Below are 24,959 nucleotides of genomic sequence, written 5' to 3'. Positions count from 1 at the left end.
TAACAATCCATTTTTCTTGTCTAAATTTAATCAAATGAGCCTATGTTTTTTTCTTCAACCATGCCATTCTTTTTTCTTTTAAAGCTGGAAAGTTGTGGACATAGTAGCAGCAACGTGGCCAGTCTCCATCCATATATCGATAAGTTCTCCAATGACCCTTTTGCGAATTGGACGAAAATAATAACATTTACAGTAATATTAACAGCATACTAAGATGTTAATCCGATAGCAAATAATCGTTTCTTTTTGACATAATTTAACACGAAATTAGTGAATTAAGGTTAGAAAATTTGACCCGTCTAATTAAAAGACCAGGCGTTATGCTGTCTCATTAGTGATCAAGAATACAGAGGTACAAGCCTGTAGATGGAGGAGGAGAAGAAACAAACAAGCAAGAAATTAACCTTCCTACCCAACACCAAGGCATGCTTAGACTAGAAGGAGAAACACAAGCCCTGTGTTTGGTTTTAGCTAAAAGACAGATTAGGTTTAAAAAAAGTAGCTATATATATATGCTGCCAATCTCCAGGACCCCATATATGTTTCTTAATTTTTTTAAAAAAATATTCCTTTTACATTTATTTGATGAGAACTATATTCATAATGGACGATAAGAATCAAAGGTTCATAATTGGCGGGCACACAAAAGAAAATAGTTGTGCAATTTGATTGGCTACTAGTGGGAAATCAGTGTCCACTTCTTCAAAGATCTAGGTTAAATATAAAAATTATTCAGTCAAAGAGTCATAGGTTAAATAGGAGTAAGTATGAACCCAGAACCCCAATTTCCTTCTTTCTTTTTTTTTCCCTTTCCCTTTACTTTTGGTTGGCTAGCAAAGTGGTTACTTAGCTTGTCAGTAAAGAATGGTTCCATGCAGCAAAACGGAAATAAACAAAGCTCAGCTGTATGTATGTAGCACTTTTTCTGAGTAGTGACTTGTTGATGCATGACTTTTTGCTTCTGAGGAGGGTGAGTACGTGACAGTGAATGACATTTGTAGATGCACCAACTATGTGACACTAAAAAGGCCTCTCCTATACACGCCATTAAAGTTTGGAATAAAAAGTATTCAAACCTTCTTTTTAATCTTTCTTCAATTTAATTATGGGTATCTCCTAATTTCAATATTATCCACGCCGATCTGACCAATTTTAGTACCCTTTTAACGTCTTTAATTATTGGCGGTGCCTTTAGAGAGTGATAATAGATCAAACCCTTTAATTATTGGCAGTGCCTTCTTTTTAATCTTTCTTCAATTTAATTATGGGTATCTCCTAATTTTAAAATTATCTACATCGATCTGCCCAATTTTAGTACCCTTTTAACGTCTTTAATCATTGGCAGTGCCTTTAGAGAGTAATAATAGATTAAACCCTTAACCTTAATCTACCAATTTTGTTTTGAGTTTATGGGTAGTGTAAAAGATTAGCCGCTCGAATTTTATGTAAGAATGTGTGGTGCATGCATGAGTACTGCTTAGGCGTGCATGTGTGTGTTTGTCTTTGAATCGATGATGTTGAGGAATTAAGGGAATGTGGTAAACATGTTATGTTAATGCATCGCATAATTCACAAAACATCAAAAAGGCAATGAATTAAGTTTTGCTTTACTAATTAAAAAGATTTAAATAAAATTATTTCGTCATTGACTAGGACCACTACAGTAAAAAAAATTGTGCTTAAAAAGAAGCTTTTGGGGTGCGAGAATAGGAAAAAGCATAGTGGCATTGCGTGTAATCCACAAATCAGAATGTTGAAAAGACAATTAATTGAACCGCAGCATGTGAGGCTGAGGTGGAAAAGGGCCTCAAGGACATGGATCATCCGTGGATGCCCAAGGAATCTGTCATTATTTTCTTTTATTTCTGGTAAAATAAAAATTAAAAATTAAAATGTTAAAAATGGTCTTCTTATTACTACGGCCTTTTGATAACTTGATAAGAGCTCTCTCTGCTCACATTTTGCTTTCCATTGGCAACCAACTTCAAAAGTTACACCTTTAGTGTTGTTGCCTTTATCTTGGACCCATCAAAATCTCCCACTGTTAACATGATGGCATTGCATAGATCCCCACTCACCCATCAAAGGAAAAATTAATAATAACTGCAATGAGTAAATAAAAAGTTTTCAACCAAGAAAAAGGTAACAAGAATAAAAGAATTTGGTGGGAGAATGCTTGTCTAATTTTTCCTTTGTTTCGGGGTAAAATATTTTGTGTCCCTTTCGTTCGTATGAAAAATTATCAAACATTTTTTATATTTTTATATAATATGAGGAGCTACGAAGAAGAGAAAAACAACAAATAAGAATTGTAAAAAAAGAGGTAGAGTTTGTGAAAATAATTTAGATTCAATGTAATCGTCTATTCATAATGTTTACAATTTGGATAAGCAATTATGAGAGAGTCCTTGTGTCGCCGACTTGCCTCCAAGTAAGCGTTTGGGTAGCCCGATACATGTTCGGACAAATATGCCCTATAATAGTATAATGAGTCCTCTCACAATTGCTTTATTGGGTGCCTGGGAAAACAATAAAAAATGGGTTTACAAGTCTGAGAAGCATATAACATTTTACGTCCACCAAAAAAACAAAAAAAATCAAGTTGATCAATATTTTACACAGTACCAAGCACTCAAAAATAAGAAAAAACATTTTACACTGAAACAAACGAGACCGTATACCAAATATTTATGTTATAATTGGTAACGACTTTGTAGTTTTCTAGTTTCAAGTTAAAGACATTAACAAACAACTATACATTACTTAAGAATACTTTTAAAAATAAATAAACCCTCCAAAACATATTAACAATCAATATACCTAATCGTTTACATACATTTCCTCAATGCTGAAGCACTTGCAAGTTGAATCCTTTTCTTACCGACCTTTCAAGTTCGTCTTTGAAATTTTTTGTTATTTTGTTATTTTGTAATGATATTCTCCTTTTGATTACTTTTTGCATAGGAAATTACTTGGGATGTGGGAAAGCATGCCACTCGAATAGTTTTTTTTTGTTTCAAAGATTTGAAGTATCATCGCCACTCAATACTACAATATTTTATTATGGATGGCAAAACCATTACAACCTTGGACGAGATTAAAGGAGAAAAGAAATTTGATTACGACTAATTAAATGTCTAGCCGCCTCATTTTAGTCTTCTTCCTCTTTATGCAGTGGCAGCTTCCATGATCATACCAATGCCTTGATAATAATATTTTCATACTCTCACCATCCTAAATTACTAATTAAATATTTTGATAAATTAATTACAACCCAACTTTTTTAGTTTTCCATGTGCTCTGTAAAGTAACGACCGAAAGTGTATACAAAAGAAAAAGGTTATATTATATTAGAAATAAATTAAGAAAAAGAATAAATTTGGACCAAAATTTCCTATAAATTGAATCCTAAAAATTAAAAAATTATCTCAACCCATATGTTCATCTATTTTTTTAATAGCATTAATAATTTATAATACGTTTAAATACTGAGTTGTATTTATTTGTATAAAAATTATATTAAAAAATTAGGCTCTAATCTCCATGTGTTAGAATGAAATTCGTACCCGTCAACGTTATTCACCGTTGGATGGTCATTGGAAGTTGGGTTATTTGACTATTGGGACCATCCTATGGTGTAGAGGCGGAGGACTCCTTTCTCCGTTTTGAGAACGACCATCGCAGAAGAAGGCGTCAAGATACGTCAAAAGTCGTCGACTGAGTTTGGTAACGGTCACTATTCAGTATCCACTACTTTAGACACGTGGCATTCCAGGAACAAAAAAAATGAGCTTGAGAATGCTTTCTTAGCAGCCCCCCCCCCAAAAAAAAAGAAAAAGAAACCCTCTATATAATAAATCCACTAAAACCTAATATTATTCTTTAATAAATTAAAGCTATATATGAGTGTGGGTTGCACACTCTCTCATATGCCATGAATATAAAAATAGCACTACTCTCGACTAATGGGATTATGCCTTCACATTAGCTTGCTATGAAGCTTATTAAAATAGCCTTACAAAATGTTTCGTATTTTGATTTGTTTATTAATATAAAGTAAAAATACAAAAATACAAACAAACATGGCGTGGCCAGTTTCTCTTATAGTTATAGAAGATTTTGAAATTCTTTAATTTGGAAATTGGTACATTTTCAGCAAAATAAACAGAAACATAAACTATGTTCTTTTGTCGTGTGAGTTACCCCAAAGAAATTTAAGTTTCCAAGAAAAGAAAAAGAAAAAAGGAAAACATCATGACTCAATTCTCACGCTTGACATTGATATTCTTAAAAGCCCGGGAATTCTTGTGCTATTTTCTCAAAAAGCAAACAGAGTGAATACGACACCAGTCAAGGAGCAGAACAGAAAAAGGCGGCTACCAACTTCACCGGTCTTGGCTGTCCAAAAAGACTCATAAAACTAATTAATAAATTGTGTTTTTTTTTTAAAAAAAAAAAAAAATTACACAAAATAAACGAAATTAATAATGATAAATAAATAAAAAGGAGCAAGCAAAAGCAAAGAGAAAGAGAGTCTAGAAAAGCTTAGCAAAGTAAATTGATAAATTTTCTTAGATTCCGGAGAAGGCTTTTAACGTCCATTAGTTATGGCATGCTATAAATAGGGAAGAGGGCCAGACCACATAGAGAAGCGAGTCATTACCTGTCAAGAACATTATACCAACGTTGTCTTCGGAAACGATATATATTTACATTTTCTCTCTGTTCAGAAATCTTCCACACCAACCCATTTTCTTGGATTCTCTTCTAACTTCACAAGCCTGAATCTTTACTCCATTCTCATGATCATCAACGTAGCTTTTTCTTGAGTATCATCATATATAGCATCTTGCAGTTGTAGATTCACTAGTACTCTAAGCCTTTTTTGAATACCCTTTTCCTTGGTTTCTTTGGTGGATCTTTGCGTTCCATTCTCACCAACTTTCTTGAATGTCAAAGCGTTTTTAGCAATATTCGTCCAAGCTTTTTGAATAGTTAAGGAAGTTTGTGACTGAAGAAATTAGCCTTTTTTTGTGATGAAATGGTTTTGGTAAATTGGGACCCAGAAAATGTTGGGGAGTACTGAATGATATATATGCATATAGATCAGTTGTAATATATCCTCTAAGAGCGGTTAAAAGGGTGTTTGGAAGTGGAGAACATGGAGCAGAAGCACATTTTGTTGTCGGCTTTGAGCGTTGGGGTTGGCCTTGGGGTGGGGCTGGGATTGAGTTCCGGACAGACAGTGAGCAAATGGGTAGGCGGGAATTGGTCGTTCGATGAGATTTCAGCGGAGCAGATTGAGCAAGAGCTTATGAGGCAGGTGGTGGATGGGAAAGATAGCAAAGTAACATTCGACGAGTTTCCTTATTACCTAAGGTAATTGAAGAATTCATCACATATGTGACATGGGGTTTGATATTTTAGTGGATCAGTTTGATATTGATATCTGGGGGACTAAAAATATGCATATCCATAAAGGAATTGAGTTGGTGTATACAAAAATTGTGCACATGGATCTGTTACAAGTTGACTTGTTAATTTTATGGTTATCTGCTCTTAATCTGCTACTCTTTCTATTTGATTTTTTTTAGTTGACTTGCTATTGAGGTTTTGATTAATGGGGGTTCTCTAAGCTCCACAGATTTTATAATAATATTTGGTATTTGACTTTTAACGATCTTTGGTCCTTGCCAATCCTGAGGTTCCCCTGTTCTTTGTTTTATTTTTCTGTTCAATTGATTTTGTTTAATTTTGCGATGGACTCAATTAAGTTTTAAACAGAACAACAAGTTCATAGAACTAAGGGTAATAATTCATTTCTCCTACTAACATGTATAAGAACTGCATATTAAATAATCTAGTACTGTACATCTGTGCCTTATATTATTATGTGATGCTCGAGTAAGATTACCAGGTTAAAGCTTTTCTTTTTCTTTTTTCCCTTTATTTTTTCCTGTTTAGAGTCTAAGCTTTATTCCAGTTCTGTTGTATTCAGGAAGTATGTACGATGTACTGCCTTGTGTTCCATATGCGGTGTACTTCCATCTTGAATTCAGATCTATGTTAGAACTTTTAGTTTTAGAGCATGTCAACAATGTTTTTGTCCTGTTCAGGATAATCTTGCACCCTTGTAGTACCCTGTATAACATGGCTATTCTATAATTGATTATAGTGGAAGCTGATGAGGCACGGTCTAAAACTTTTGTTGAACTTTTGTGCAAAGGAGGAGGGCATGTAGTAATCCATGATAAGGAAACTGGGAAGAGAGTTGTGTGGGAAGAGGAAAGAAAGAAAGAGGAGCCTTCTCAGGGTTAATCTTTCTGGATTAAACATCCTTGAAGAGAATTATGTAATCATGTGGACTCAGAAAGTCCAAGCTGGACCAAGATGCTAACTTGGGACTATGTTAGTGAGATGGTAGAACATACAGCCTTATTGTGAATATTTAGTGTTACTTCTATGTGGACCTATATTATCTCGTATCTGTTATAGACCTGTTTAGCTTGTACGTTTTATAGTTTACATAATGCTAATGTTTGATTCTTGAATGACTGTATTTGATGCAACGTTTTTGTCTTCTCATGTCCCTCATTTTGATAATACAATGACAGTGAGAGAACTCGGGTGTTATTGACAAGTGCTGCATATGTTCATCTAAAGCACACTGATTTTTCCAAGCATACACGGAACCTTTCACCGGCAAGTAGGGCTATTTTGCTCTCCGGACCTGCTGGTATGTAATTTTGAAATGTTATTCAAACCTGCACTAAGGAATTTATGTTTTGAAGTTCACCTTTAACTTAATCTTGGTTGCATTTTCAATTTTCTGAAGAACTTTACCAGCAAATGCTCGCTAAGGCTTTAGCGCACCACTTTGAGTCAAAGTTGCTGTTGCTTGATGTCGGTGACTTTTCTCTAAAGGTAACATTTTACAGCTTTTATCTTCCCTAACTTTAAGTTTGATAAAGTATTACTTATATCTTTCATGTTCACCTTCCCACAGATGCAGAGCAAATATGGTTGTGCTAAAAAAGAATCTGTAAGCTTTCTTTTCTTTATACCGAGAAATGAGCATTGATTTAGTGTTTTCTGAGCACCACATTGTGTCTTTCATTTCCAGAATGCATATGTTAAACATAGTAAGTAGATGATGACTTACCATGAATTCCAATGTAGGGTGCCATTGTTGTATAAACTCAATGTCACTCATTTTTTAACTGCATTTGATGCATTCTTTGCTACTTATGTTAAAGGGGAGTAAGTGGAAATTTTCCTTGTTTGGCTTCTTTTTGTAGTCTTTCAAGAGGTCCATTTCAGAAATAACATTGGGGAGAATGTCCAGTTTGTTTGGTTCCTTTTCAATCCTTCCTCCAAGTGGGGAAACTAGAGGTATGGAAAAGAAGTAAAGCTCTTTATTTATTTTGTATCAATATACTTTTGTTTGGAGGATGAAGTAAAGCTGCATCTATTGAATGCTTTTTATTTTGTAATGGTTAGTCTCATACATTTATGAACTTTATCTTGATGTTACTATTTTTGCATATATTTTTATTTATTATATGTTTCCCAACTCTGATTGAGAATTTTTTTCTACAGGGACATTGCATCGGCAAAACAGTGCTATGGATGTCAAATCAAGGTACAGTATATCAGTTAGATCCAACCAATAATATTACCAACCCGACTTGTCGGGATATATGGTGTTGCTGAGTTTAGTGGGTCAGTTTGACCATTGGTTCACAATCCAATACAGGCAACATGTAACGTTTCTCTTCTAAATCAGTGCCTTTATTTGCAGGGCTATTGAAGGTTCTAGTAATCCTTCAAAACTTCGGAGGAATGCTTCAGCTATGTCTGATATGAGTAGCATCAGTTCTCAATGTGCTTCCACAAATTCTGGTCATACATCATCACTATTTCTTTCTTCGTTTTTTTCCTTCCCAAAAGAAAAAAAATTCTGGCTGAATACCTTGGCATTCATTGGTTTATTAATTTCTGATTTTTTGCAACTGAATGACATTGATGTTCATCCTGATACATTATTTATCTGGTGGTTATGATATCTAAAAAGCAGTTATTGGAAGCTGCCTAATTGTAAAAAGTGTTTCAAGTTCATTAATTTCCAAATCAAAACAAAAAATTGCCTTTGTCATAGGAATGCTAAGGTGGAAGGCAAATTTTTTGGTCCTCCATACCACTGCCTTGTAGAGAGACACATTGGGTGGGGTTCACTGTTCAGTGGATCTAATGAAGACTCTCACCTGCAACATAAATCAACTTAATGAATTTAGGGAGTTGGGCAAAAGGAAAATAGGCTCATTTATTATATCTTAACTAAAATATCACTCCTAGTTTCATATCAATGAATAGACAAGATAATTAAGTTCTTTCAATCATTAAGATTTTCATTTCAGTAGACATAAATTTAGGGTACCAAAGAGGACGGACGGCTTTTCCTAATTTGCCTATCCTAGTTGTAGACCTTTTGCTTTCACTGACACGTTATTTGACATGATCTTGCAAGTACTCTCTTTTTCTGGGTAAAATTTCTGAATTAGTTGCTTGTATTGTAAACTGAATAAGTACCTAATGTGTAAACTTTATGGGAGTTGTATTCTCATAGTATTTATGGAAAAATTGGATCCTAAATGCATGCATAAAGCACAGTTTCTGTTTTTTATATCAAATATCCAGGTAGAAGTATCTGTGCTCTTTGAAATTTCAACAGCGGATTACACATGAATATCAGTTGTAAGGTGCCATAAATTTCTACACCTAGATTCTTCAAGTTCTATCCTTTGGTTATTTCTAAATGGATATATAAACTGGTCAATAGTTTAATTTATGGCTATCTGTCCTTAAAAGTTGACTTCACTACTTCAAGAAAGCTGAAGATCAGTTGCAAGCATTTGTAACTCCCTTTACTATGATAATTCTCTCAACTTTGAAAGTAATACAAATTCATAACAGACTTTGAAACCTATTTTCTTATTGCAATCCATGCTCCATCAGAACATGATCTTTATTTTACTTCATTGCAGCTAAATTCTATCTATCATAAATGTATGGAGGTCAATCAGTTGCATATATGTAGAAACCTGCGTGGATATTATATTATACTTACTGTTTCTTTGGGATTCTTTTGGTTTTTAGCTCCTCTCAAGCGCTCGAGCAGCTGGTGTTTTGATGAGAAGCTTTTTCTACAGTCACTTTACAAGGTAACATCATCATGGATAAGCTGCTTATCTTAAAAATCAAATTCCTTTTGTATTTGTGCATGATTGTTGACTGAACAAATACTAGCTAATGCAACTAGGGGTATAGTCCCAACTGCAGACTTATGGTAGTTTCTTTTTTGTTCTTTTTTTGTAATTTTAATGTTTTGATTCTAAAAAATTCCTGATTTATTGTTTGTTCTGTTTATAACTTTTGCCTTCTGAATCTAAAAACCTGGTATGTAGCTTTCCACTATCTAACCTAACAGTAAGAAATGTCATTTTCCCTACAGGTCTTGGTTTCAATATCAGAAACTGGTTCCATTATTTTATACCTCAGGGACGTTGGACAGCTTCTCCTCCAATCACAAAGATTATACAATTTGTTCAACAAATTGTTAAAGAAACTCTCAGGTTCAGTGCTGATACTTGGTTCCCAGATGTTGGACCCAGAAGATGGTTGCAGAGAAGTGGATGAGAGGCTCACTCTTTTGTTCCCATACAATATTGAGATCACACCACCTGAAGATGAGACTCATCTTGTCAGCTGGAAAGCTCAACTGGAAGAGGACATGAAGATGATCCAGTTTCAAGATAACAAAAACCACATCTCCGAGGTACTAGCAGCAAATGATCTTGAATGCGACGATTTGGGTTCAATCTGCCATGCTGATACAATGGTTCTCGGTAACTACATTGAAGAAATTGTGATATCAGCAATATCTTATCATTTGATGAATAACAAGGATCCGGAATACCGTAATGGAAAGCTTGTTATATCATCTAAGAGGTAGGTATCTTTATCTGTCCTTGATTTCTTACTTAGCTCTTGAAAATGAATCAATTTCCATTTAATTACTAATCTGTTTGGAAACAGCTTGTCCCATGGAGTGAGTGTATTCCAGGAAGGTAAAAGTGGTGGGAAAGAAACTCTCAAAATGGAGACTAATGGTGAATCTTCAAAGGTTCATTTTTCCATCTCAATGTGATTGTACTTCTCACAATATGAGCCTAATGGAACTACTGTTACAGTTTCAGTCTGATTTAATCATTTATATGTTTTCTTCAATTGTAGGAAACTGAAGTAGAAGAGGCTGTTGGTGCAAAGACTGAGTCGAAGTCTGAAACCTCTGCATCTGAAAACAAAAATGAGACAGATAAATCTGTCCTTGCAATGAAGAAGGATGGCGAGAATGCCCCACCACCAAAGACTGTAAGTACAAGTTGTTCAATACATAAACTGAAAATGGAAATATTCATTGAATTGGATATGAATCGTCAAGTATTTTACAGAGAAATCTGTCCCCATGATTCTGTAATCTAGTGTGCATTATTAGTTGAATCTTAGTCCATACTTTCATGTATACAAGTAATCTAGATCTTTGTATTTCATATATATATAATTTGTTGAGAAATGCTACATGTGTGTCCTACAGATCCAATGGCGGATTTGAAAAAAATATGGATGAGAGATAGAGGAATAGCATGTCTCTAATTTGTTTGTACCTAGTACATCTTGTTCATGGAAATTTTTGACATCCTCCCAAAGGAAAATGAATTCTTTCAGTTATATTTTAATCAACTAAAAATAAGAAGGGAAAATTGAAACAAAAAACATTACTGCTTAATATACATGTTTGGTATCCGAATCTCATATTGTGCTTTGTCTAATATATTAGTAATTTTTTTTTTTCTTTTTTATTATTACAGCATGTCATTTGGTAATTGAACTACCTTTCAGAAAACAAACTCCCATCCTAAATAATTGGGCCTGAAAAACGTAAAATAGCTGGCACAATTTGTGCTGGTTTCAATCAATTCTGATTGACATTTTTGTTTTATATCTGGAGTATGTAACTTTTCTTAGCAATTTTGTATGTATGTGTTCCCATGATACCCTACAAACACTTTTAAACCTTTTAAACAGTTGATTCAACACCATCGTATACGTGTGTATGATCTTGGTACATGGAATCCATTAGTTACAGATACAATCGTTTGGTCATCTTTCTTAGAGTACCTATTTTCTTTGTCTTATGATGGTCCTACAGGAAGTTCCTCCTGACAATGAGTTTGAGAAGCGCATAAGGCCAGAGGTTATCCCTGCCAGTGAAATTGGAGTGACATTTGCAGATATTGGTGCCTTGGATGAGATTAAGGAATCACTTCAGGAGCTGGTCATGCTCCCTCTTCGAAGACCAGACCTTTTCAAAGGAGGCCTCCTCAAGCCTTGCAGGGGTATATTGCTTTTTGGGCCTCCTGGTACTGGAAAAACAATGTTGGCAAAAGCTATTGCTAATGAAGCTGGAGCAAGTTTCATCAATGTCTCAATGTCCACCATCACTTCAAAATGGTTTGGGGAGGATGAAAAGAACGTTCGAGCTCTGTTCACACTTGCAGCAAAGGTCTCCCCAACAATTATTTTTGTAGATGAGGTTGATAGCATGCTTGGGCAGCGGACTAGAGTTGGGGAGCATGAGGCCATGCGTAAGATTAAAAATGAGTTCATGACACACTGGGATGGGCTGTTAACTAAACCTGGTGAACGGATCCTTGTTCTTGCTGCGACCAACAGGCCATTTGACCTTGATGAAGCAATTATTAGGCGGTTTGAGCGAAGGTACTACTGCATATTTTTCTTACCATTTGACATATTTGATCGGTGTCTCCATCATCATGTCCGTGCATGTGTTGTCTTTATCAATGAAGAGATGTCCTACCAAATGCACGAGATCCCAAACTGCACTTTATTACTCTACTTGATATCCATATACTATGTTGTTAACCTATTTTAAGCCTTCTAGACATAATCAATGGCTTCATGACAATGTTTGTGGCACAAATGCTTGATCATGTTTTCCACTTTTGTGTCTTGAGAGTAATAATTCTTAACTACCAAGACTTTCCAAAAACATTTTATGCCATACTTGGAGGAAGCTTTCAAGGATTAATTTCTGATATATGAAATTGTAAATGAACTTCATGTTTGCTAATTCTAAAGCTTTCCTCTTTTGAGCAGAGTTATGGTTGGTCTTCCATCCATTGAGAGCAGGGAAAAGATCTTGAGAACTCTTCTGGGAAAAGAAAAAGTTGAAAATCTTGACTTTAAGGAGCTTGCAACCATCACAGAAGGATATAGTGGAAGTGATCTAAAGGTTTGTTTTCTTATAATATGAATAATTTAGAACTTAATTGTCTGTGATTAGCTCATGAAATTTGCTGCTGGAAACAGAATTTGTGTGTAACAGCAGCTTATCGACCTGTTAGGGAGCTAATACAACAGGAGAGATTGAAAGATGCGGTAACTACATTTTTAAGCTTTTCCTCTTTCCTGACATAATTCCTAATCTTTGACAAAATGCTAAATAAATCCAATCATTATTAACTACAGGAGAAAAAACCTAAAGATGCAGAAGGCAATAATAGTTCAGAAGCTACTTCTTCAGAGACAAAAGAAGAAGACAAAGAGGACCGAGTAATTACCTTGAGGCCTTTAAACATGGAAGATATGAGGCAGGCAAAGGCTCAGGTAAACTTGCTTGAACTTCCTTTTGTTTTAACTGCTCTCTATAATTTTTAATCTGATACAAGTCGTCTTCAGCAAAAGCTACTTACCACAATACAAAATTATGCTTAAATAGATTAGGGATTAAACCCTAACTCTAACCCTAGTGATATTTGGGCTGACTGCTCACTAAAATAACATAACAATAATATGTGACATTATTAAAAGTGCCAAAAAGTAAAATCTCCTGTTCTCGAGGCTGGTTGTCCTCTGATATCAGGGTTCAAACACACGTGTAATTACTGGCCTATATCTAATGCCCCCATCACACTGATTAGTAGGACTGCATATACAAAGTAAGCAAAGATTGCTCCATTTGGTTTTTCTTCAAATTCACTATTAGACCCTACTGCTCTTACTTGTCACTGAACTTTCCTGCCATCTTGTGCTTACTGGATATTTTCAACTTTCTTAGTAATGAACTACACTCTTTAACTCTAACCTTGTAGTTTAAGTTGCCAAAGTGTAGCCTGGATCAATAAACATAGTCGCATTATTGATCTTACCTTAGTGCTACTTTGTCTAGAAGGAGATGATCAACCAGTTGAATGGTCCTTTTTCTTCATTAATAGCTAAAAAAATTTTAATTAAGTCGAAGGATCTAACTTGTGCCCATGTTAATTGTTTTTAAAGTATGACATACAGATTAAACTTGAAGGATTCTAGTTCTGCCAACAGAATCTATCTTCTTCTTTTTTCCATAGGTGTTTATATGTGTAATTTGTAAATGTAATGCAGGTTGCAGCAAGTTTTGCTGCAGAGGGATCGATTATGGGGGAGCTGAAGCAGTGGAATGAGATGTATGGGGAAGGAGGTTCAAGGAAGAAGCAACAACTAACTTACTTCCTTTAGATTGTAGAAAGCAGATATCTCATCTAGCTCATCAGTGCCGTTCATTGTGAAAGGATGTATAAGTTAGGGGAAGCTGGAAATTAAGCCCTTCGCCTGGAATTCAATGTCGAATTGAATGGGATGTTCTAGTGCCAAATCCTCAAGGACAGATATCCTGAAAATCGCAGGAGAGTTTATTTCAGTGTGCATTTTGTACATCATGTTTAAGAGAGAGAGAGAGGGTTCTCATTATCTGTTAGGCCATTCTATAAACCAAGTAGCACCAATCTTTAATCCTATTTTCTGTGAATTTGTGGTGTTTGGAAATGCATAGGTTTGTAGAGAGTGAGAGGAACTTGTATTTAAATTGTTTTATATGCTGTACCCTACAGACTACATCCTCATAGAGTAGCATTTGTAAATTTGTTTCATGTAAACTTTGATTAGTACAGTACTTGTTACTCTTGTAGAGTTTGCTACAAATATTATGTGACAATGTCTTTACCAGGCATGAGAAGCTACGTTTGACCTTTAATGTTCATTTGACATATCAAAATTTGCTACAGGCCGGCAGAAACATACATGAAAAACTGAGACAGTAACTTGTGCCCTATGAGACAAATAGTGGAAGATTTCACATAGCCTTTTGTTGGTAAGAGAGAAAGAAGACGACCAGATTTCAAAAAATTCTCTTAAAACACATAAAACCCAATGTGGTGTAAATTAACTGGCAAGGCCTAGCAAATAGAACCAAATTTCAAAATTTTCTCACACATCCAAAGGTAACTAGAACTAAAGGTAACTCTGTCAGTCATCCAAGCGATGAAGATTAAAAGATTATCTGCGTTTTAAAGGTTGAACTACAATTTTAAAATAAATATTTTTAAAATTTATATTTTTATTAACTAAATTTTAAAAATCACCACTTTTTTAAAGAGTACATTTGGAAACCATTAAACCAAACCAAACATTAATCACAATGAAACATTATGCTTCCTAACAAAGGATAAGTGGCCAACATATCATTGTTCAACACAAAATGCTATATAAATACTGAAGTTTTGCTCTAATGACGAGATTTTCCACTTGGTAATTAACAAAAAATTTGCCATCTGTCATATTGTGCTCATCCTACCAATAAAAAATGTGACACGCTGTATCCAATACACGTCATCTTGTCTCAGCATTTGACAAAAAAGAAACATAAACTTCTATAACCCCCTATGTTGCACCTTTCAATCTGTCATTTCAACCAATTTTGACTTGAATTCCCAGCCTTTTGCATAGAAGTCACTTAAGGTGTGTTTGGCAAAGGACTTCAAAAAGGAGGTGGAGTCAATTTTGAGATGAATTTTTTGGTCTTTGGTCCGGTCCTTGGCAAACATGCCCAATAGAAAACAACCGATACCCCGCTCGCTGACTGGTCGCGTTGATCATCATTTTTTTATTTTATCCAGATGATGATTTTCATAACATAATCTCTCCTTCTCTCACTCAAACTCTAGCGTTTGATCCCGCTCCTTCTGTCAATCCCACGATGTCAAACCAATTAGAGAGGTACCAAAAACTGGGATTGAGTGAATCGCTGCCAAGAATCTACCGATACCCAATAGCCTGCAAAGAGCTCAGCTTCATTCTGAGAGCCGCTTACAACAAACTGCCCAAAAATTTGCAATCCCTTGTCTTCCAAGACACCCTCACCGCCTTCCGTCTCCTTCCTGAGTAAGCATTTAGCCCAATTCTCAATTTCGCATCTTTAATTCGAATTTTATGCTCATCTAAATTTTCATGTTACATGTGAATTTTGCGGACTCTTGTAATGATATTTCTTTCATGTGAATTTGTAATCCATTTGATTTTTCTGGTGGATATTACTTAAAGAAGATAGAAGTAGATTTGGGATGTTTATGTGATTCAAAGTCGGGAATTTTTGAGTTGAAATCTCTGACTTAAGATGGAACAGATTGGATTATGTAGAAATTCTGTAAATACTCCGATGGAATCATGCAATCTTGGACGTTTTCGGGTCATCTGGAAATTTTGTAAAGATATGATGGAAGACATTGAAAATTAACAGAAAAAGGGGCAATTTATACTGTGGTTGATACTTTGGAATCAAATGCATGATTGATACTTTGGTTTTCTTATACTTGGGTTTGTGCTAAAAATGCAATCGCAGTTTAATTGTAATAATTGCATCCATCCCTCATATTGCTGTCCATTCTAATCAAGAACTAGCTTTTGTGGCTTTCGCTTTGGGAGGAGATTGGTGAGACTGGTCACAAACATCAGTAGCTCTCTCTCTCTCTCTCTCTCTCTCTCTCTCTCCTGCGATTATCTTTTGAATGCTTTTTTTATATCATGGATGAAGCACCCATTGTTATTTGATGGATATTTTAATGCTAGAATGCAGATACGCACTGCTGTTTCAGCCGCCCATATTCTCCATCAGAGTGCAGAGGCTGCGTTGCCAAAGCAGAAGAGAAATCTGGCTATTACTGAATTTAAGCATGCGATGGTTGCTCATAAGAGGCGCTATAAAGCCCACCAAGAAGAAAGAGGTCATTTTTATTGCAGAAAAGGGTTTGACGTTATTATTTATCTGACTATATTTTCCTTTTTGGAGGCAGAGAAGCTCATTAAAATTTACCAGCTAATCTCTGTTTTAGCTATATACAAGGCTTCATAATTTTTTTTCCTCCTCACAATTTCAGGTTCTGCCCAACTGCCACAAGATATTCTTATGCACATCTTCAGTTTTCTAGATCTGCAATCTTTAGTTTCAGTTGGACTAGTCTGCTGGTAATTGTTCCTGCCATTATGTTTGTGGAATGTTATTACATTATATTGAGCACATATATCCAACATCTGGAGCATATGGACGTCCACTTGTCAAATTAAACCATTTAACTAGTGGCCTTGTAAATTGCATCTGTTGTGAGATTCCCTCAAATTTGATTTTCTACTCACTTAATAATCTTGGTTGTTAACCCTAAGGGGTAGTTCAATTGGATGTGACCGCGTCTTATGAAGTGGAGGTTACTAGTTCGAATCTCTCATTCCTCCTCCCCTTGGGGTTAATTGCTTATAATAAATAAATAATAATAACCTTGGATTCTTTATGTGAAGGTCGTGGAACTTAGCAGCAAGTGATGACCATCTATGGCAGTTGCAATATTCTTCCATTTTTAGTAATTTTGATCATTGTTTGAAGAGTAAGGGACATCAGATTGGTAGACCAGTTGAAGATGAAGAATTTAGATTTTTAGAGGAGGACATGAATACAAGCAGTATTGACTGGAGAGAGGCCTTTAAAAGAGCATATATAGGTATGTGGATTCAGAGTCATTTAATATATATTTTGACTGGATATCTTTCTTTTCTTTTTTTCTTATGATACTATGTCCCACTTTGATAGATCTTTGACAGCAAATCACCAATATGAATAATCTTATGGGTAGATCAGCCTTTTTCCCCCTTGTTATCACATCAAAAAGCTTCCTGGTAGAATGATTGTACCCAAAAAAATTTATGTCAAGATCATGACTTTGGTAGCATACACGTTTTCAATTTGTTCTTTGCAATTTTTAGTGCGCATATGATGTGCAAGTAATTTTGGTAGCACCTAATAAATGGACCTCGAAGAATTCATGCAGGTGCATACACACGAGACTACACACGAGACTATTTTTTACTTGATTTAAATGCAAAAGGAAAAACTGTAATAGATGTTGAAGGAATGTAAGATTTTTTATTTGAACCCAATATAAAAGATATCAGTCTTCTACTGCAATACCGAGTCGCTGTCGTAATTGTATTTCAATATCTTTAATTTCAATCATCCTCCCAGTCACCCGGCTATGATGATCTGGAGCAACGCGCTCTCTCTCTCTCTCTTACACGCACACAAAACAGAACTTAGATCCTTGGTATTCCTACCTATCAACTTTGAATGCAAATGATCTCTCCTCCTTTCTGATACTATATATCTGCTTGGATTACAGGCAATGCGTCAAAGAATTTAACATCTAGTAGGGGATACTGTGGACACTGTGACACTATAGTTTGGCTCAGTAACTTGAAATGCTCCAATGGACATCATGGACTAAATTCTGAAAATCAGCAGCTAAAGCGTGTATCACCTTGCCAGGTACTTTCTTGATCAAGCAAAGTTTCAGGTTTCCCTTCTGGGTTTTTTATGAGTTGGTGACCGAATGTCTCCCTGCCGTTAAATACCATAGTACACTAGCTCTCCTGATTTAGATATCACACAATTCAAACAGGCACTTTTGAGGCTTCTAAAGTGTTGAGGTTACATTAGTGTGATTGTAGTTCTTGACTTGACAAGTAATGGCATTGACTGTGGAATTCTGTAGAACTTCAAACTGATCAGTGTGTAAATTTTTTCAGGTTGTGGAGTATATTTTGGATGATTCATTACAATTTATATCTTCCTCAGATAGTGATAGTGATTCTGATGGAGGGTCAATTTCCAGGTTATGGGCCTATCCAAGACACATGACCGCACCCCAACAGAAGCCTTCCATTAGGAAGTAAATCGGTGGAGTCCTTTCATTTTGTATATATTTAACGTATTGAATGTCCTAGTGAAGGATATTGTACAGAACTGATTAACGGAGACGGATTCCTAAATCTCAAAAATGGGCTTGGTATATGTATCAGGGTTGCTTTTGAACTCCTCAAAATTACACTACGTTATGAAGTTGTTATGATCCTTGCGATCTCAAATTCCACTATCAGAAAAAAGAAACAAAGATAGGGGTTATAATTTGTATTTGCATGTCGAGTTCAAGTTGTATCGAAGTATGAGTATAAAATTATATAAATTAACTATTTAATTAAATGGGTTAAATTTTTTAACTTTTAACTCACTAATTTCATATTAGATTTGTGTCAAGTTTGCAGATCATTTCAAAAATTATCAGTACTAATGTCACGTAAAATTTGTGTTGTATCGATGCATAGGTATAAAATTATATAATTCAATTTTAATCTAACTCATTTAATTTAAATGAGTCAAAATTTTATATCATAACTTGATAATTTTGTATTGAGTTTAGAGATTTTGATAAAAATTAACAGTCTAAAAAAATAATCTCCAATATTAGGCTTGCCACGGTCTCTTTTGAATCAGTAAAAGGCATGGTTGGGTCAAAAGCTACTAAAGTTGTTCCTTTAGATGATGTTTCTTACCCACGTAACAGCTGAAGCATCTTTCTTTTTTTTGGTTGAATTTCAAAGCCTTACTCGGAAATGCGTAAAATGCTTTCTAATTTCAAAAAATGAATAGGAAACCAGGTCCAAAGCCCGAAACTATCAGCTTTAAACATAAAAAGAATTGTCATTTAGAATGGAAGAAGATGCATATTTATGAATGTTGTAGAATAGAATTTCTTTGTTTCAGTAATAGAATATGGTTAAGAGTTGAATATTACTCATTAGAACACAACTACAACATTGCAAGGAACAGTGGACATTATTTATCCAGCTTAATCATCCGTCTAACGGAAGTCCAACTAGCAAGATCTAAAAACTCAAGACAAATCTTACTCAATACCATATTCATTTAAACTGTGTCTGTGTGAAGCACAACAATAAAATAGAAACACCAACTCTTGTAGATAAAGAGTCGGACCTCCATCTTGACAACACAGTTGCCAAATCTCAAACTTAAGCCTACTGAGAAACTATCATTATGTCTCTAATCCTTCTTGTTGTCTTTCAATGGTCCTCTTGGAATTTTGCTTAAAACCTTTGCATCAAACACCACATACTGCTTCTTGATCTCAACCGTTGCCTTCTCAGCAAATGAATCAACATGGTCTTCATATTTCTCATAAAGCACAGGTAGTGTGTGCAGTAAGACAAAGGCTGTTTTAAAAATGTCAAGTTAACAGGAGAAGTTAATCAGAAGTCCTTTTTAATCAAATACATTAACAAGTGACAATTAAAGATGATAGATATCCTCACCTATGTAGAACAAGGTCAGGAAGTTGAACCATTTCCCAACAAGTGACAGAACCCACAAGCCAGCAATAACCTGATAACCAGATCAACAAAGAACCTTTGAGTGGGGTATTGTCTGAGTAACTGTGTTTACATTGGTAAGATGCAACAGCAAAACTGTGATCTATGAATATGAATGTTGATTGCAAAGTTGACATGGGGAGTTCCTATTGGCACGGATGTTTTGTTACTTCAGATTTCTAGCATGCAAGTTTAAATTGAAATGCTAAAAATTCAGAGGAATCAATAGAAAACGAGGCTCTACAACAGGCATGCAGGGGAGAAATCAACATACACCAAGAAACTCCTTCAAGTCTCTCCCAGATGCAATATCCCGCAATACAGCCAAGGCAAAATTGATTTCAATTCTCACTGTGGATACAACCTCAAGGACACAATTCTCAGGAAGTCGAAGTTCTGGAATGCGTGGTGGAGACCTGGTCAATTAACACACTAATTAAAAGCCACATAAAATAACATCAAGCAGGTTTATGGAAATGAGTATCCAACACCTTACTTGTTTATAAATGTACATGCATTAGACCACAGGAAAAGGATAGCCAGAGAGACTATTAGTATGTGGCAGACCAGAGTGACTAAGTGGTATCCAAGCAACTCAAAGAGAACCCACAATGCTGTGGCACCACCAAGCGCACCTGCAGAGATTTTCTTGTTCCTCCATAGGAAAACATCAGCAGCTGCAACCAAAAATTACATAAGAAAATGATTATAAATAATAAAATATGGAGGGCACTTCTCCGGCAATGTTCTTTTTACAATGCATAGTTATGAAATGAACAGATAGGAAACAATGATATCAATTTTTGAAAAATAATCCATAAAGTTTGTTTCCTCTTCTTTGGAAACATTTCCAAATAGAAAGCTTCAAAAAATATTCATGGTCACGTCTATTGTCCATTTTCCTACAATGGGAATCCAATAGGTCGCAGGGGGGGAAATAGAGGTTTGGTTATAGGTGCATTTACTTGTTTCTCTACATAATCACATAATTTTGAAGTAATAATAATATCTTCCCTTCTAAATTGTTCAAGAATAATTATTTCACACCCAAGTAATGATAGAACAAAAGGAAACAAAAAATTCAACCACATAAATCATAGGAAAGGAGAAAATCAAAGAAATGGGTTCAAATATCAGTTCTATACACGCTAATTGTTTTATCTTCATTAGCCACAGCATTAATGCGTGAGAGTACAAATAACCATGCAGCAAAGAATCAATTTAGCAAACATTCTTAAGCATTATATAAGAAAAACTTTATATCAACTCTAAAATCTTATATATCAGAAAACAAAAGTAAAATAAATATATAAAGAGCTTTTAGCTCTTCTGCTTCTTATGCCACCTTTTCTCACGTCAATCAAACGCAACACGGATCTATAGCTCCGCTGTTTGGTCGCAAAGAAAATGTAGCATCGGGCAACGGAAATTTTTCTAGATAAACTAAAACCGATTTGTGGCGATTAACTCACATATGAAAAATAAATAAATAACAAAACAATCGTTACTTATGAAACACTTTCTTCATCTATTCTAAACGTAAAAAATTTCTCATCCTTTCCTAAATCGCTTTCCCACATTTCCTCATCAAACAAACAGGGATAAGTTGATACATATATAAATGTACATACAAATCCATATAAATATATATATTTATATATAGAGAGAGAGACAGAGAGGGTACATTTTCCACCGCCAAGAACTTTGTGGAGGGGCTTTTCACGGCCGAAGAGTCTAAAAATCTTTGATTTGGCAGAGTCGAAGGACTTCGACTTGCCATCGTCAGAGTCGGAGGACGACGACGAAGATGAGTCATCGTGGTCGTGGATCTTCTCCAGGATCTTCTCCACCAGCGTTTCATGCTCGTCCTCATGGTCCGCCATGGATCTCCGCCACGCAACAAGAGATAGAGAGAGAGAGTGTGTTTGCGTTTCAAAGAACGAGAACAGTGTAAATTTCGAGAGGGAGAGAGAGAGAGAGAGAGAGATGAAATCTGGGCCGTTTATAGGCGTTTGGTAGGCAAAGGCTGAGGTTCGGAGGACGAGCGAGAGCTTCGGACTTCGGAGCGTAACGGATAGTGAGAACGATCTAACGTCACGGAGACAATATAGTTTATCGGAGACAACAGTGTGAGCAGTACAGCGTACACGTGGTGAATTTGGAGATGGATCATTCTAAAAATTTCTCCAAAATTTGCTCCCTAAATTGTGTCACAATCTTATATTGGACGTGACACATCATTTAAGTAGCAAATTTTAGAAAAATAATTTAGAAGTATAACATCTTTCTCTCGAGTTTTGGTGGATATGATTTTAGTTCACCTTTTGTTTCATTCAAATAGGATTATAAGAGTTGGTATATTATTTTTTTATAATGACATTATTTTTCAGTGTTTTTTTTTTTTTTTTTTTGACATGTTTTCAATGTAATAATCATTTTTTTAATCCATAGTCTTTGTCTAAATTCTAAAGAGGTGATTAGAACAAGAGATATATTATATGAAAAAAAAAAAAAAATGTTGTCTCTCCATCTTCATCCTTTTTTTAAAAAAAACAAAAAAAAAAAAATCAACCATTGTACAAATTCAATGATTGATTTGACAACATAGGTACAAAATATGTTAAGTCATTTATCTCAAAAACTTAAACTTATGGGAGTAAATTAATTTAATAATTTAATTTATATTCTAACACTTGCTCTCACGTGTAAATTCAAGCTCTTTCTCTTAATAAATAAGGCTCAATATGTAAAATATTTTAATTGAAATAAGAGGTAAATGACGGAGACAATGTTTGAACTCAATACATTTGTTATGATATCATGTTAAATCACAATTTATCTTAAAAGTTTAAGCTTATAAAAACCTATAAATTTAATCGTTTAATTTATATTCTAACAAAACAACAAATTTCTTAACGATAGATAATATATAAAGAAGAGAGTGAAAAAGGAGGAGACACATTTTAGCGTATTGATAATATTGAAGGGGTTTCTTAAATATAAATCATATTCTATCTCCAGTCTAAATTTAACTATTCCAAATAAAGTGAGAGAGATTTGAAGACATCGAAGAAATTCACTTCTTGTTAGTACAATATTCTTCATATTTATCTTATAACCCTAAATTTACATGTTGTCCATTTCTTCTCATTTTTAAAGGAACTAACTAAAATAAGGCACTAAATTAAGGTGCCTAAAAGTGGATACAACCAAAATATAATCACAATAATTCAAAGACCAGTCCTAAAAATCTATTAAAGTTAATAACCAAGGGAGCCAAATCTTCATACTCTATGAAATGCATGGAAAATGTATTAATGATTTTAGAAAATATTAGAATAAATCTTTCTTTCCTCTTGACCAAAAATAAGAGTATTATGATCTACTTGTTACTTGTCTCTAATTACTTGAAACAAAATATGGTATCTGTAGGCTGAACCGGCATTGGATTTGACCGGACGCCGTCGAATAGCCGTTTATTTGTACGTGGGCTCTATGTTCAACTTCCGGTTGTTTCCAACTCGTGGGTTTCACAACTGGGATTCTTTGGGTCCCAGCCCTTCAATTACTCAGAAATTTGGTCCACAGTTCCCATTAATGGTCGGCCGGTAGCAAAATGACCCCCCAAAAAAAGAAGGAATTTTAAGAGTTTAACACTTTATAATTATTTTTTTAATTAAAAAAAAAAAAAAAAAAAAAAACCCCTTAATTGTGAATGAAGGTGTCAAAAGCGAACTGTTTAATAAATAGAAAATCTATGTAAAATTTTCTTAACCAATAATATTGCAATTCATTTCTTATATTAACTATAGAAAGTGGGAAAAAGTTTTCACCTAATTCTAGCTCCAAAACAAAACAAAAAATGTGATTAGGTATCCAAACAAATTAACTAGCATTTGCCCAGGAAAAAAAAAAGAAAAAGAAAAAGAAAGTAGCATTTAGTAAACTTTTTTCTGAGCAGGTATTTAATAAGTTGGTGTTAGAATCGAGGAGAGCTAGACAATAACAGGCATCAAAATCAGAACCCAGAATATTTTTATCATTAATTTCCTGTTGTAGAAAATCAAAAACTTAGCAATTGGATCGAAAGCATATATGGAGTAGGAGTTGTAAAAACGAGAGGATTTGTTGTTCTTGTCACTTGTGGACATGCAGGATTCCCTCACGTTTTATACAAAGATTAATGCCAAGTCAATTCAGTAAATACACAAAAAAATTGAAGTTATGGTAATTATAACTGATTTCACTAACACCCAGATAGCCATCTTGTTTTGAATGTTTGGGCGTTCAGATAGCAGTTGGGAACTTGGGACAGTGTGCAATGAAAGTGGCACATAGTAATGGGCAGTTTATGCGAAAGGGCAAGTAGATTTCACCTTGTTGGACACACCCGGATGCTCTCTCATATTAACTTCTCAGCTCTCTTTGCACCCAACCTGAATTCCTTCTATAGCCCTAAAACAAATACATCATCAGCAAAGAAGGGAGTTAAAAAATAAAAAATAAATAAAAAGACTTTCCATTAAACAATGTCAATGCTATCCAAATACGTGGATACAGATTTCTTAGGTATTGCATGGGGTGCAATAAATTTTTCCTGGTTCATTAACGGTCCATACCATGCCAACAAAGTTAAAAAAAAAAAAAAACAAATTGAGCGGAGCGTAATGGTGAGATGGCCGAACTATCTCATAAGCAAAGAGAGTGGTTTAGCCACTCTCAAAGTGATAGTTCATGGGTGGCCGAACCACCTCCTTAGCCAAGGAAGTAGTTTAATCACCCTACCAAATGACCAGTTTAGGGTGGTCGAATCATTACCGTGCCAAAAAGGAATGGTTTGGCCACCCCCACCAAACCACCCAACTCAACTCTTTTTTTTTTTTTTTTTTTTTTTTGTTTTTTTTACTATTATGCCTTGTTAGCATGATCTAGACCATTAATTTTCAAATGAACGGTCTAGAAGAAACCTATTGCACCCCATGGGGTCTCAATCCCAAATACATGATCCTATGTATAGCCTTTTAACGAAGTCAGCAACGATGTTTTCTAATGACTGCCTATAGTAATGCACGTAGGTGACATTATTTGGGAAAAACAAATCTAGAAGGTTTTTTTTTTTCCTTCTGTTTTTGGGTCTAAGCCAATGATATTGGTTAAGGATCAAAAAGAAAAGGATAGAAACCAGTCCCATCTCCTTCTTGACTTCAAATAACCATTGAAAGATCAAATAATATCATTCCAATTTTCAAGGGAACAACCAACCTTATATGTTCGAATTTCTTCACTCGCGCATCTAA

At 34.9% G+C, this 24,959-nt stretch overlaps 3 protein-coding genes across 3 annotated transcripts; 2 read left to right on the top strand and 1 right to left on the bottom strand.

The window, feature by feature from the left end:
* The first annotated feature begins 4,594 nt into the window (after window positions 1-4,594).
* On the top strand, window positions 4,595-14,137 carry LOC132185536 (uncharacterized). The gene is made up of 16 exons (XM_059599303.1): window positions 4,595-5,379; window positions 6,615-6,736; window positions 6,836-6,924; window positions 7,007-7,042; window positions 7,299-7,392; window positions 7,600-7,642; window positions 7,802-7,902; window positions 9,157-9,221; window positions 9,512-10,008; window positions 10,096-10,183; window positions 10,294-10,431; window positions 11,270-11,838; window positions 12,238-12,373; window positions 12,451-12,519; window positions 12,610-12,747; window positions 13,522-14,137. Exons 1-16 carry the CDS (start codon window positions 5,162-5,164, stop codon window positions 13,633-13,635), a joined length of 2,517 nt encoding a protein of 838 aa, XP_059455286.1. The 5' UTR covers window positions 4,595-5,161; the 3' UTR covers window positions 13,636-14,137.
* Window positions 14,138-14,966: 829 nt separating this feature from the next.
* Window positions 14,967-18,352, top strand: LOC132162843 (F-box protein At5g52880). Its single transcript, XM_059573064.1, has 6 exons — window positions 14,967-15,336; window positions 16,021-16,175; window positions 16,329-16,416; window positions 16,744-16,943; window positions 17,619-17,764; window positions 18,025-18,352. Exons 1-6 carry the CDS (start codon window positions 15,152-15,154, stop codon window positions 18,169-18,171), a joined length of 921 nt encoding a protein of 306 aa, XP_059429047.1. The 5' UTR covers window positions 14,967-15,151; the 3' UTR covers window positions 18,172-18,352.
* A 697-nt stretch (window positions 18,353-19,049) lies between these two features.
* On the bottom strand, window positions 19,050-21,720 carry LOC132191180 (reticulon-like protein B2). Its single transcript, XM_059606178.1, has 5 exons — window positions 21,347-21,720; window positions 20,159-20,339; window positions 19,937-20,078; window positions 19,606-19,675; window positions 19,050-19,506 (listed from the first exon to the last, which is right to left on the bottom strand). The coding sequence occupies exons 1-5, from the start codon at window positions 21,543-21,545 to the stop codon at window positions 19,337-19,339; spliced, it is 762 nt and encodes a 253-aa protein (XP_059462161.1). The 5' UTR covers window positions 21,546-21,720; the 3' UTR covers window positions 19,050-19,336.
* Window positions 21,721-24,959: the final 3,239 nt, after the last annotated feature.

The sequence above is a fragment of the Corylus avellana genome, chromosome ca1, assembly GCF_901000735.1.
Source record: "Corylus avellana chromosome ca1, CavTom2PMs-1.0".
In the NCBI taxonomy this organism is placed as follows: Eukaryota; Viridiplantae; Streptophyta; class Magnoliopsida; order Fagales; family Betulaceae; genus Corylus; species Corylus avellana.
The sequence above is the reverse complement of the archived record's forward strand: the minus strand, read 5'-3'. Positions and strand labels throughout refer to the sequence as shown.

Coding starts and splice junctions, on each gene's coding strand:
- LOC132185536 (XM_059599303.1), top strand. CDS start 5,162: ATGGAGCAGAAGCACATTTTGTTGTCGGCTTTGAGCGTTGGGGTTGGC. Junction 7,393..7,599: donor TCCAAGTGGGGAAACTAGAG/GTATGGAAAAGA, acceptor TTTTTTCTACAG/GGACATTGCATCGGCAAAAC. Junction 12,748..13,521: donor TGAGGCAGGCAAAGGCTCAG/GTAAACTTGCTT, acceptor AATGTAATGCAG/GTTGCAGCAAGTTTTGCTGC.
- LOC132162843 (XM_059573064.1), top strand. CDS start 15,152: ATGTCAAACCAATTAGAGAGGTACCAAAAACTGGGATTGAGTGAATCG. Junction 15,337..16,020: donor GCCTTCCGTCTCCTTCCTGA/GTAAGCATTTAG, acceptor TTTTAATGCTAG/AATGCAGATACGCACTGCTG. Junction 16,944..17,618: donor CTTTAAAAGAGCATATATAG/GTATGTGGATTC, acceptor CTTGGATTACAG/GCAATGCGTCAAAGAATTTA.
- LOC132191180 (XM_059606178.1), bottom strand. CDS start 21,545: ATGGCGGACCATGAGGACGAGCATGAAACGCTGGTGGAGAAGATCCTG. Junction 20,340..21,346: donor AGTTCTTGGCGGTGGAAAAT/GTACCCTCTCTG, acceptor TTTTGGTTGCAG/CTGCTGATGTTTTCCTATGG. Junction 20,079..20,158: donor GCATGTACATTTATAAACAA/GTAAGGTGTTGG, acceptor TTAATTGACCAG/GTCTCCACCACGCATTCCAG.